Raw genomic sequence first — 13,745 nt, 5'->3', positions numbered from 1 at the left:
ATGACCATGTGTACACGCATGCATGCAGGTCGCACATGGAACACAGTACAACCACGTATAATGCTGTTAGACTGCACTGAAGTCCAATTGCCGGAATATGTCCAAAAGTCTGGATGGCAAACATGGGGAGCGTGTGGGCCAGCACTGTGTCTGACCTCTTCACAAGACCTGCTGACAATGTATGTTAAAATACATCTAACCTATGGACTGGAAACATGTCATATGTGTTAAATATGTCATTCATTGCCCCCCCCCACCGTGCGTGCACTGACCAGTCAGCAGGTTAACGCGTTATTATCACGTTAACGCATTAATTAGTTAACTCCGACAAATTTTATTAATCGCACTTTAGCGCAGGTTTTTTGTTTTTGTTTTTTTTGTTTTTTGCAAATCTGTCGCTGACTGCTGCCACGGACACGGAGAAGGGCACAGAACTTTCACATGGCCATTTTCATTTTAAAGTGCTTCCACACAGTGTAGTCGACAGAACCAAAGCCACTAAAATTCTCCAGCAGTGTGCCCCACACCAAGCGCTGGGAGAAAAGTTGTCCTACAGCCGCTAAATGTCTGCAGTGTGCCCCGCACCGATTGCTGGGGGAAAAGTTCTCTGCAGCTGCTATAGTTCTCCTTGCAGCAAACCACGCGCTGAGTGCTGGGAAATAGGGGAGCACAGAGCCAGCTTCCCACGTAAGATTTTTAAATTTATAACCCTCTGAAACAGTATTACCTGCATTTTCAGCACCAAATTGTGTGAAGGAAAGCCATAGTTTTTTGTTTGTTTTTTAATTAATCTTTGTTATGGCCTTACTTTAAAGCCAAAAGAAACAAGGCATTAGGCCAAAAAACACAAGAGTATAGATGTGTGTCAGGAGCATCAGAACTGATCATTTGTACACAGCAGTTTATTCAAGAAAATCCTTATGGGTTTTTTCTTACATTAAATAACTTAGTTTTAAGTACAAAAAAAGAAGATTCTTTAGAAATCTTTGATGTTTGTCTGTAAATTAAAACCATAACTCATCTGTTGTTGTTAACCCTGTTAATTGCAACTGCATAAACAAAATGCTGTTAAGTGTTTGCAGAACAAATGTTATGGCACTTTCATTTATATGGCAGAACATTTTTGTATTTTGTGTATAACAATGCGATTAATCGTGATTAATCGTGGAAATCATGCGATTAATAGCGATCAAAATTTTTCATCGCTGCCCAGCTGTAATATTTTCACGCGGTGCACCCCTGGCTGGTTTTCACCGTGCACGCTGAGATGCAGATGGAGGCGTTCCAAAGGTGAGCTTTTTTCTATGTCCTAATGGCTTGCCGACACAGGTGCAGTGTCATGGCTTGTACAGAGGTGGATGGTGTACATGTGACAATACATGTGTCACAGCTGTGAGATGCACTGTCACAGCTGTCAGTTGCACTGCACAGAGCCGCTGGAACGCAGTGATAAAAGATACCCTTTCATCCACTTCAGTAGAGGCTTTAGTGACAAAGAATAAAGAACAGAGGCATGCTTAACATTGCATGGATTTTTGGATGATGGAGACCTGTACATAAGACAAAGCAAAGCTAACATGCCCTGATGAAATATAAATACAACAATCATTAGCTGCATGGGTGGATACAGACACCAACCCAAATGTACATCAAGCAATGGTGAATAAAAACTTGTTTGTTATAAATTTAACATATAATATATACGAGGTCTGTTAGAAAAGTATCCGACCTTTGTATTTTTTTCAAAAGCCTGATGGATTTGAATCACGTGTGCTTGAAACTTGAACCTTCGTGCGCATGCGTGATTTGTTCACGCCTGTCGGTTGCGTCATTTGCTTGTAAGCAGCCTTTGTGTGAGGATGGGTGGAGTCTCTCGTCGTTTTTTCTTTGCAAGGAAACGGCAGAACGACTGGAGCAGCGCGACTGAATCAAATTTTGACAGAAACTGGGCGACAGCCAGGTGGAAACCATTCGGATTATTCAGACGGCTTTCGGTGACGATGCTATGGGCATCACACAGATTAAAGGGCGGTACAACCGGTTTAAAGACGTCTGCACAACGTCCTACTGTAGGTGCGCAAAGTTAAAATTTCAGACAAGTAGGGAGGTGCAAGGCCATAAATAGCTTTAAAAACAAACATTAAAATTTTAAAATCAATTCTAAAACGAACTGGAAGCCAGTGGAGTGAGTACAGGACGGGTGTAATATGCTCACGTCTAAAAGTGTTTGTTAAAAGACGAGCAGCAGCATTCTGCACCAACTGGAGACGTGCAAGAGACGACTGATTAATGCTCGAATAAAGTGCATTACAATAATCAAGTCTGGAGCTGATGAAAGCATGAATGGCTGTCTCAAGATCACGTCTACTGAGAAAGTGCTTTATTTTAGCCAAAAGGCGAAGTTGGAAAAAACTAGCTTTGACAACAGAATTTATCTGTTGATCGAACCTCAAACAGCTGTCAAATATCACTCCCAAATTCTTGACAGCTGGTTTTACATAGTTAGCCAAAGCACCAAAATTTGGTGTTACCACATTTGGTATGCCAGTGCGCTCAAACACCATGATCTCAGTTTTACCATCATTCAGGTAAAGGAAGTTTTGGGACAGCCACTGCTTTAAATCATGAATACAATTTAATAATGATGACAAAGCATCACTCCCATTAGTCCTCACAAGCAGACAGATTTGCAGATCATCTGCATAACAATGAAAGGACAGGTTGTGCTGGGTTATAATTGACCCCAATGGCAGAAAGTACAAAGAAAACAGAATCGGCCCAAGGACAGAACCCTGCGGCACTCCACAGCACAGAGGAGCAGTTGATGAGGAGAGGTCCCCAATCATGACAGAAAAGCTCCTTTCAGCCAAATATGATCTAAACCACTTAAGTGCAGTACCATGAATGCCAATAAAATGTTCCAACCGGGAAACAAGTATTGTGTGATCCACAGTATCCAAGGCTGCTGTGAGGTCCAACAGAACCAGCACAGCAGGATTCCCTGCATCCACCGACAAAGTGATGTCATTATAAACTTTTAAAAGTGCTGACTCAGTGCTGTGTCGCGATCTAAACCCAGACTGGAATTTTTTTCAAGGATGAGATTGTCGGTGACGATCCTCTGGGCATCACACAGATTTAGGAGTGGTACAACCAGTTTAAAGACGGCTGCACAACGGTGGAGAGTGCGTCACGCTCCGGGCGGCCATCAACATGCTGAAATGACCAGATCATTCCAAAGTGAACGCTGTGATGATGTGGGACCGTCGTGTGACTATCCAAGAAATTGTGGAAGAGGTGGACATCAGCACCTTTTCGGCACATTCCACTGTGACAGAAGATTTTGCCATGAAAAGAGTTGCAGCAAAATTCATTGGCACGAAGCTGATGGCGCAGCAAAAGCGCCTTCGTGTTGAAGCCTCACAGGAATTGTTGTGACATGCTCACCTCATCCACAATTTCTTGGATAGTCACACGACTGAAAAGCCACCGAAAGCCGTCTGAATCTTCCGAATGGTGCAAGAGCTGGGCATGTCACAACATGTCCTGTGAGGCTTTATCACGGAGGCGCTTTTGCTGCGCCATCAGCTTCGTGCCGATGAATTTTGCTGCAACTCTTTTCATGGCAAAATCTTCTGTCACAGTGTAATGTGCTGAAAAAGTGCTGATGTCCACCTCTTCCGCAATTTGTCGGATAGTCACACGACGGTCCCACATCATCACAGCGCTCACTTTGGAATGATCCGGTCATTTCAGCATGTTGATGGCCGCCCAGAGCGCGGCGCGCTCTTCACCGTTGTGCGGATGTCTTTAAACCGGTTGTACCACTCCTTAATCTGTGTGATGTCCAGAGGATCGTCACCAAAAGCCGTCTGAATAATCTGAATGGTTTCCACCTGGCTGTCGCCCAGTTTCTGGCAAAATTTGATGCAGTCGCGCTGCTCCAGTTGTTCCGCCATTTCCTTGCAAAGAAAAAATGATGAGAGACTCCACCCACCATCACGCAATCAATCAATCAATCAATTTTTTTTATATATAGCGCCGAATCACAACAAACAGTTGCCCCAAGGCGCTCTATATTGTAAGGCAAGGCCATACAATAATTATGTAAAACCCCAACGGTCAAAACGACCCCCTGTGAGCAAGCACTTGGCTACAGTGGGAAGGAAAAACTCCCTTTTAACAGGAAGAAACCTCCAGCAGAACCAGGCTCAGGGAGGGGCAGTCTTCTGCTGGGACTGGTTGGGGCTGAGGGAGAGAACCAGGAAAAAGACATGCTGTGGAGGGGAGCAGAGATCGATCACTAATGATTAAATGCAGAGTGGTGCATACAGAGCAAAAAGAGAAAGAAACAGTGCATCATGGGAACCCCCAAGCAGTCTACGTCTATAGCAGCATAACTAAGGGATGGTTCAGGGTCACCTGATCCAGCCCTAACTATAAGCTTTAGCAAAAAGGAAAGTTTTAAGCCTAATCTTAAAAGTAGAGAGGGTGTCTGTCTCCCTGATCTGAATTGGGAGCTGGTTCCACAGGAGAGGAGCCTGAAAGCTGAAGGCTCTGCCTCCCATTCTACTCTTACAAACCCTAGGAACTACAAGTAAGCCTGCAGTCTGAGAGCGAAGCGCTCTATTGGGGTGATATGGTACTACGAGGTCCCTAAGATAAGATGGGACCTGATTATTCAAAACCTTATAAGTAAGAAGAAGAATTTTAAATTCTATTCTAGAATTAAGAAGAAGCCAATGAAGAGAGGCCAATATGGGTGAGATATGCTCTCTCCTTCTAGTCCCCGTTAGTACTCTAGCTGCAGCATTTTGAATTAACTGAAGGCTTTTTAGGGAACTTTTAGGACAACCTGATAATAATGAATTACAATAGTCCAGCCTAGAAGAAATAAATGCATGAATTAGTTTTTCAGCATCACTCTGAGACAAGACCTTTCTAATTTTAGAGATATTGCGTAAATGCAAAAAAGCAGTCCTACGTATTTGTTTAATATGCGCTTTGAATGACATATCCTGATCAAAAATGACTCCAAGATTTCTCACAGTATTACTAGAGGTCAGGGTAATGCCATCCAGAGTAAGGATCTGGTTAGACACCATTTTTCTAAGATTTGTGGGGCCAAGTACAATAACTTCAGTTTTATCTGAGTTTAAAAGCAGGAAATTAGAGGTCATCCATGTCTTTATGTCTGTAAGACAATCCTGCAGTTTAGCTAATTGGTGTGTGTCCTCTGGCTTCATGGATAGATAAAGCTGGGTATCATCTGCGTAACAATGAAAATTTAAGCAATACCGTCTAATAATACTGCCTAAGGGAAGCATGTATAAAGTGAATAAAATTGGTCCTAGAACAGAACCTTGTGGAACTCCATAATTAACTTTAGTCTGTGAAGAAGATTCCCCATTTACATGAACAAATTGTAATCTATTAGACAAATATGATTCAAACGACCGCAGCGCAGTGCCTTTAATACCTATGGCATGCTCTAATCTCTGTAATAAAATTTTATGGTCAACAGTATCAAAAGCAGCACTGAGGTCTAACAGAACAAGCACAGAGATGAGTCCACTGTCTGAGGCCATAAGAAGATCATTTGTAACCTTCACTAATGCTGTTTCTGTACTATGATGAATTCTAAAACCTGACTGAAACTCTTCAAATAGACCATTCCTCTGCAGATGATCAGTTAGCTGTTTTACAACTACCCTTTCAAGAATTTCTGAGAGAAAAGGAAGGTTGGAGATTGGCCTATAATTAGCTAAGATAGCTGGGTCAAGTGATGGCTTTTTAAGTAATGGTTTAATTACTGCCACCTTAAAAGCCTGTGGTACATAGCCAATTAACAAAGATAGATTGATCATATTTAAGATCGAAGGATTAAATAATGGTAGGGCTTCCTTGAGCAGCCTGGTAGGAATGGGGTCTAATAAACATGTTGATGGTTTGGATGAAGTAACTAATGAAAATAACTCAGACAGAACAATCAGAGAGAAAGAGTCTAACCAAATACCGGCATCACTGAAAGCAGCCAAAGATAACGATACGTCTTTGGGATGGTTATGAGTCATTTTTTCTCTAATAGTTAAAATTTTGTTAGCAAAGAAAGTCATGAAGTCATTACTAGTTAAAGTTAATGGAATACTCAGCTCAATAGAGCTCTGACTCTTTGTCAGCCTGGCTACAGTGCTGAAAAGAAACCTGGGGTTGTTCCTTTTTTCTTCAATTAGTGATGAGTAGAAAGATGTCCTAGCTTTACGGAGGGCTTTTTTATAGAGCAACAGACTCTTTTTCCAGGCTAAGTGAAGATCTTCTAAATTAGTGAGACGCCATTTCCTCTCCAACTTACGGGTTATCTGCTTTAAGCTATGAGTTTGTGAGTTATACCATGGAGTCAGGCACTTCTGATTTAAAGCTCTCTTTTTCAGAGGAGCTACAGCATCCAAAGTTGTCTTCAATGAGGATGTAAAACTATTGACGAGATACTCTATCTCACTTACAGAGTTTAGGTAGCTACTCTGCACTGTGTTGGTATATGGCATTAGAGAACATAAAGAAGGAATCATATCCTTAAACCTAGTTACAGCGCTTTCTGAAAGACTTCTAGTGTAATGAAACTTATTCCCCACTGCTGGGTAGTCCATCAGAGTAAATGTAAATGTTATTAAGAAATGATCAGACAGAAGGGAGTTTTCAGGGAATACTGTTAAGTCTTCTATTTCCATACCATAAGTCAGAACAAGATCTAAGATATGATTAAGGTGGTGGGTGGACTCATTTACATTTTGAGCAAAGCCAATAGAGTCTAATAATAGATTAAATGCAGTGTTGAGGCTGTCATTCTCAGCATCTGTGTGGATGTTAAAATCGCCCACTATAATTATCTTATCTGAGCTAAGCACTAAGTCAGACAAAAGGTCTGAAAATTCACAGAGAAACTCACAGTAACGACCAGGTGGACGATAGATAATAACAAATAAAACTGGTTTTTGGGACTTCCAATTTGGATGGACAAGACTAAGAGTCAAGCTTTCAAATGAATTAAAGCTCTGTCTGGGTTTTTGATTAATTAATAAGCTGGAATGGAAGATTGCTGCTAATCCTCCGCCCTGGCCCGTGCTACGAGCATTCTGACAGTTAGTGTGACTCGGGGGTGTTGACTCATTTAAACTAACATATTCATCCTGCTGTAACCAGGTTTCTGTAAGGCAGAATAAATCAATATGTTGATCAATTATTATATCATTTACCAACAGGGACTTAGAAGAGAGAGACCTAATGTTTAATAGACCACATTTAACTGTTTTAGTCTGTGGTGCAGTTGAAGGTGCTATATTATTTTTTCTTTTTGAATTTTTATGCTTAAATAGATTTTTGCTGGTTATTGGTGGTCTGGGAGCAGGCACCGTCTCTACGGGGATGGGGTAATGAGGGGATGGCAGGGGGAGAGAAGCTGCAGAGACGTGTGTAAGACTACAACTCTGCTTCCTGGTCCCAACCCTGGATAGTCACGGTTTGGAGGATTTAAGAAAATTGGCCAGATTTCTAGAAATGAGAGCTGCTCCATCCAAAGTGGGATGGATGCCATCTCTCCTAACAAGACCAGGTTTCCCCCAGAAGCTTTGCCAATTATCTATGAAGCCCACCTCATTTTTTGGCTGCTTACAAGCAAATGACGCAACCGACAGGCGTGAAAAAAATCACGCATGCACACGAAGGTTCAAGGTTGGCTCATGCAAGCACACGTGATTCAAATCCATCAGGTTTTTGAAAAAAATTAAAAGGTCCGATACTTTTCTAACAGACCTCGTATGTTCCTATATTTTCTTTGGTAAACACTATTCGGTGTAAGCATTGCAAAGATGCATGTATTTAAATAACATCATCATTATCATCATCATAAAGCACAGACAAAAGGGAGGCAGCAACAAGTTCTCGGTCAGGCTTGATGGGAGGGCAAGTCAGGATTGCAAAATAAAAATCCAACTAACTTTACGGGGAAAAAAGTTAAATCAGTGTTGTGGTCATTCTGTGCTGCTACGCTACTTGATCAATCAATACTGGAACATGACTCCTACATGTACACTAATGAGTTTGATAAATGCAATCAAATAAACCTGTTCAACATACAAACAACTAAAACACCAAAAACTCAGCATTTTAGATCACATATTGTCTGTTGCCTATTTTATTACCCAGACACAGCTATCCTGATGGCAACACTTTGCATAGAAGATCAAATCAAAGTGAAATATAAAAACACCTCTACAACAGCATCTGGACTATAATCTTTTGACAAAAAGGATAAAATAAAAAGACATAATACTTTTGCAGTGAGGCTGAAGAATCCTTTGGGCTCCACCATCTTCTCTAATACATGACACTTGATGCCGGCTGTGCTGTCGTACTCGTACACCACCCCGTACTCCAGGTGGACATTGTCTACCGTCAGGCTCACGTGATCTTTCTTCCCATCGATGATGGCTATCGTGTTGAATTTGTCCATCACCTCTAAGATTATGGAAAAACAAGCAGCAGTGATGCTCAGATCTCCATTAGCTTACAAACAGATACGCCTGCACACATGCACACAGATAATAATAGATTTTTCATGTTCACTGTATTGTAGGAGGCCTCCGACTGCCAGCACACACTGGGGGAGACCCTCTACTTGTGGTTTTCTCCTCACCTCGCTCCCAAAATGATGAGTAATTGCAGGATCTCTACGCTAACGTGATGACTTTATGTGGTAATAAAACTCACTCTGCCTATGAAGGGAAAAAGATTTGCTCTTTTACTTTCTTATTGGGATCCATAAATCGTACAGAGGGATTAGCATGTGATGAGCCAGAGGAGGTTTTTGTCCCCATGCTAACACACTCGAGATGACAGTGTGTGGAACTGGTGAGTTAACTGGCTGCTTTCAGTGACAGCCAAAGGCCTGCATTACATCCACAGGCACAGTGGACGCAAGTGTTTTTTCTCAAAGGACACATTTTTGTGTGTGTCTGTGTGTGTGTGTGGGGGGGGGGGGGCACCTTCGACTTTACACTCAAAGCCGTCTCCATCCTCGTTGGGCGTGGGTTTCTGGTTCATTTTCTGCTTGTCCTCCTGGGCACTCTCTGTGTTGTTGTAGACCCACTTAATAGTATCTTGCTGAACAGAACAACAGACGGTTTCACTCAGAAATCAGTTACAGAAAAAGCTTTGGCATCATCATTAGATTAAAAAATATAATGCAAAGCTTAAATACCCTCTGTCATATGAACATAAAAATAGGAAACAGAATGTGACCTTTTAAAATAGGTCAAGGTTAACCATCTTTGAACTTGTCCAAGGTCCGTGCCCCAAGAATGTTCCCTGTGCATTTGAAGACTCTGGCAGTAATAGGAATGGACTTACGCTGAGAACAGACAGGCGGACAGACGCAAAATCTTTGCAATACCTGATGGCTATAGTTTTGGCCTCGGGTCACTAGAAGTGGAACACTCACCTCTTAACATGTTTAACAGATGCATGCAAATAATTTCCTTGTGTTTCAGCAATACCATAATATCTGGTTTTCTGTGGCCTTGACATTTGATCAATTCTGTCCAAAACTGAACCTCCTCATAATTCCTAAGTTAAGACTTGGGATTTGGGATCAGAGGACTCTAAGGTCCCTTGGATAAGATTCTCAATCCTCAAGTTTCTCTCAGTGTGTAGCTTATTGTCTTGCACCGACATTGGTGCATGTAAAGTTCTTTGAGCGTCTGCTTCAGACGGTAACGTGCCATAGAAAGGGGGCAGGGGCAAACTCTGACCTTGACTTTCATCAGTTTCTCAAAATCAAATCCCTTTTGTCCTTGGCTATCCTAAATTCCACAAGGTTTGGTCCAAATTGGATAAAAACACACAGTACAGTTAATCATATCGGTATGTTATAGAATCATAAAGTTCTATGTTGCCCATCCAAACATTAATGTATGTTTCCTGACTTCACATATACATGCAGAAGCATAAAGTTCTATATCTTGAAATAGCTTTGGTTCCATGTCAGAATGGTCCATGTCCAGTTTGAACACTGTTTTCATTATGAAGTGATTTCTTTTACCTCTGGGAATTGTTTTATAGATATTGGGCCAGATAGGCCCTTTAGTACAGCTGGTGTTTCAGGTTGGCTTCAACCACTTTGTGACTTTGTTGTCTAAGTCATTAACATTATGTTAATTTTTGAAAGGTCCTGTTTCTACAGTTTCACAGTTTTCATGATGCACTGTTCTCCTTTCTTTTTTTAAATGTCTTGTGTGTCAGATAGGCCATTTAGTGCAGCTGGTGTTTCAAATATCAGTTGGTCCAGAGACAGACAAACTTGTGAATTTGTTGTCAAACTCAATTATTAATGCTATGTTAATTTTTTGAAAGGGCTTGTTTGTACAGTACCAACACTGTGTTCTGAATGGCACTTCTGAGATCAAATGTTTCTGTTATTTGAGCTCTTTTAAGTAAATTTTGGATACCTTTCTTTTAAAAAAAGAATTATGATAGAGATAGAGTCTGTCAGGGATTTGGCTGGGTCAGGGCACTGAGCCCTTGTTTTTCCCCTTGTTGTGGTTCTCCGTCTGCTTCAGCGTTGATTTATCAGTAATTATTTTCATCATGAGTTATTCTGTTATGTTTTTCTTATCACTTTGTTACTTTCCATTCTTTAGCCATTGTCAAGTTCTGTTCTAGGTTTGTTCAGCCAGTTTGCGTTTTCATTGTTTTTCATTTAGCTTTCATCTGTATACGTTTTCTGTTATACTTTTATATCGGGTTTTGATTTCTGTTGATTAGTCTGTTCCTGTTTAATTCTGCTTTTGTATTGATTTTCTGATCAGTTCTAGTTGCTTTTGGTTGTTGTATTACATTCTGACCCTGATTTCCATTTTGCTCTGTTCTGCTTTTGCTGTTTGTTTCCACTCTGCACCTCCCATCATGTCTTCATTCCTGGTCTCATGCCCAGTTACTTCTGTTCACTCCACGCCCTGCACTTGACATTATGTTTTTTCCCTCACTTTGATGCAGTCTGTTTTGTTTCTGTTCACTCACACTCTTGCACCTGCTCCCGTGTCTTTGTCTATTACATCACGCCACTTTGCTCACTCCCTTCCTCACACTTTTGCCCTGTCTTACTCTTTAGCCAGAAGCCACACCCCTTCTAGACTGTTCCTCACGTGCACCTCGTTTACACCACCTGTCCCTCACTTCTCACTAATTAGTCCACAAGTATTTAAACTCCACAGTCCTTCACTTCTTCACCAGATTGTAGTCTTTGTACTCTTTCCAGCGCCCATCACAGTCCTGTTTTTGTCTTGCCGTGTTCTAAACTTTGCTCTGTACCTCGACCATGCCTTTTGCTTCATCCCGGATGTCTGAGTTTGCTCGTACCTCTGAACCCTGCTCATTTGTGACTGTGTCTCAGCCTGATCCTGTTTGTACCTCTGCCACACTGACTGATTACATGTGTACCGAAACCAAGCCTGGAATAAAGACCATGACTTCTCCCACACCAAAGCCTTGTCTGCGGGTTTGCATTGCGGGTCCAGCCGCTCCTGGTGACGGGCTCCCTCCCGTCCTGACAGAGTCATTCTGAAGGGACAGAATGGACATAGGCCCCTTTACCACACAGTGTAACATTGTTTTCAGAATGTTCTGATACTAAGATCTCTTACTGAATAAAGACTAAAATCAGAATAATAATAAACTGTCTATTTTTCATATACCACAATCATCAGATGCAATAAAGACAGCCCAGCTCTCTTTATTTTGGATATATTTCTCGTCAAAATTTTAAATTCCCTTTCCTTCAACCAATAAAAGGTGGACACTGAAGCACCTGATTCTCAGTGAAAGATGTGTTCCGTACTGCTCCGTGCAGCTTAATAATTTGAAAGTAATTAAAACAGATTTGGGGGGGGGGGGTGACCCCATCATCTGAGTTTCTTTAAAGAAAACTGTCACAGTTGTGTTCCTTATAAGAGGAAGAACCCAACACACTTTGATCTGCTTTTGAATGCAAATCCAGTATGTTATCACTTTTTAAAAATTGTAACACGTCACTTTTCAGCACTTTCAACTCACATCATCTGTGTAGTACAACAGAATGTAATGTGGCTCGATATTCAGATCTGTCAGATTGTTCTCTCTCTCCATTTTTATTTAATCTTTTTTCCTTTAGTGATTACTTCTCATCTTTTCCGTCTGGATATATCTGCTGTGAAACCTAGTAGTGATGCCAGCCTTTGGTCAACAAAGAACTGATTACATTTTACGTGGAACTGTTTTCCAAATTATTTGGAGTTTGGCCAAAGAGCACCACCACCTGCTGAAATTCACTTGGGAATATTGGACCTCAGCAGATGTATGGACACTCTTGAGTTCTTGCAAGTAAACTGTAGTCAACTGACAGAAAATAATTAGCCATTTTGATCATTAGGATTTTACAGCAGACCACGGAGCAGGTGATTAGAGACCCTGCAAGGCTTATGACAAATGTGGATGTGGAATCTATTAGCTTAGCGTGGAAATTAGTGCAGAAAATCCACTATGGTGATAGTGCAGTTTATCTGCCAGGGAGAGAAATTCAACAAGTTGAGACTGTGGCCTGCTTCCGTAGACGTGTCCATAAACATCATAGAGTGATATGCATTGCAAACCTAATACCCATTACTACATGGGTTGATGTTGAAATTGAGGATGACCCGCTGCCTGTTCCAGCAATATCAAGGATTTCGTGTCTACAACTTGCATGGACTGTCTCAAACCTAAACCTACTTCCAGGCATCTTATACAAGTATATGCTACTCTGGAACCACCCCTAAACCCAAACAGTCCAACTATCATCCCCACTGAGGTCATTAGTCTGGGTCTCATTAACATAAGATCACCATCCTCAAAATCATTGTTGATTAATGATTTATTTATGGATCATCAATTAGATATGATTGGGTTATGTGAAACCTGGCTTAAACCTACAGCTGTCCTCACCTTAAATGAGGCCTGCCCACCAGCGTACACATTTAGTCACGTCCCTCATTATGCGAAGCATGGCAGGGGTGTTGCTCTTATTTATAAATCTAGGTTTAGCTTATTAGCTGTTGAGGGTCACAAATATAACTCGTTTGCGCATCTGATTCTCTGCTCGGCCCACAATGCTATGTATTGCCAAGGTGAGAAGAATAAAAATCAGCCGTATTACTTTGTCACTGTCCCCCTGGCCCATACTCTGAATTCTTAGATGAATTTGGTGTGTTCATCTCTAGCTTGTCAATGAGTGCAGATAACATTCTGATTATTGGTGACTTTAATATTAATATAAATAAGGCTTCTGATCCCCTCTGCAAATCATTTATGGAAATTGTGGATGCATTAGGATTTCAGCAATGCATTCAGGACTTGACGCACATTAGTGGAAATAACTTGGATTTGGTTCTCGCACGTGGTATTGCTGTCACAAATATTGACATCATGCCTCTTGCTTCAGTGGTCTCTGATCACTCACTTATTAGGTTTACAGTTTCGCTGCCGTGTTTAGTGGACCAACAACCTTATTTATCACTACAGCGATGCATCAACTCAACTACGACTGAACTCGAAGCTAGACTGCCTGATAGCTTAACGTTTGGCAAATGCCCAATTAGTAGACAGTCTTGTGGATAGTTTAAACTCAATGCTCAAAACTACACTTGACATGATTGCGCCACCTATATTAAAACCACACC

At 41.3% G+C, this 13,745-nt stretch overlaps 1 protein-coding gene across 1 annotated transcript in view; it reads right to left on the bottom strand.

Moving 5' to 3' along the window:
* The window catches only part of prex2 (phosphatidylinositol-3,4,5-trisphosphate-dependent Rac exchange factor 2), a 432,315-nt gene that overhangs the window by 189,007 nt on the left and 229,563 nt on the right, over positions 1-13,745 (bottom strand). The window contains exons 21-22 of the mRNA XM_034169827.1: positions 9,042-9,159; positions 8,330-8,514 (exon numbers count right to left, since the gene is read on the bottom strand). Of these exons, the coding sequence (XP_034025718.1) occupies positions 8,330-8,514; positions 9,042-9,159 (303 nt within the window). The remainder of the gene's footprint in view (positions 1-8,329; positions 8,515-9,041; positions 9,160-13,745) is intronic.

The sequence above is a fragment of the Thalassophryne amazonica genome, chromosome 1 (assembly GCF_902500255.1).
Source record: "Thalassophryne amazonica chromosome 1, fThaAma1.1, whole genome shotgun sequence".
Classification (NCBI taxonomy): Eukaryota; Metazoa; Chordata; class Actinopteri; order Batrachoidiformes; family Batrachoididae; genus Thalassophryne; species Thalassophryne amazonica.
This window is presented reverse-complemented; position numbering and strand designations above follow the sequence as displayed.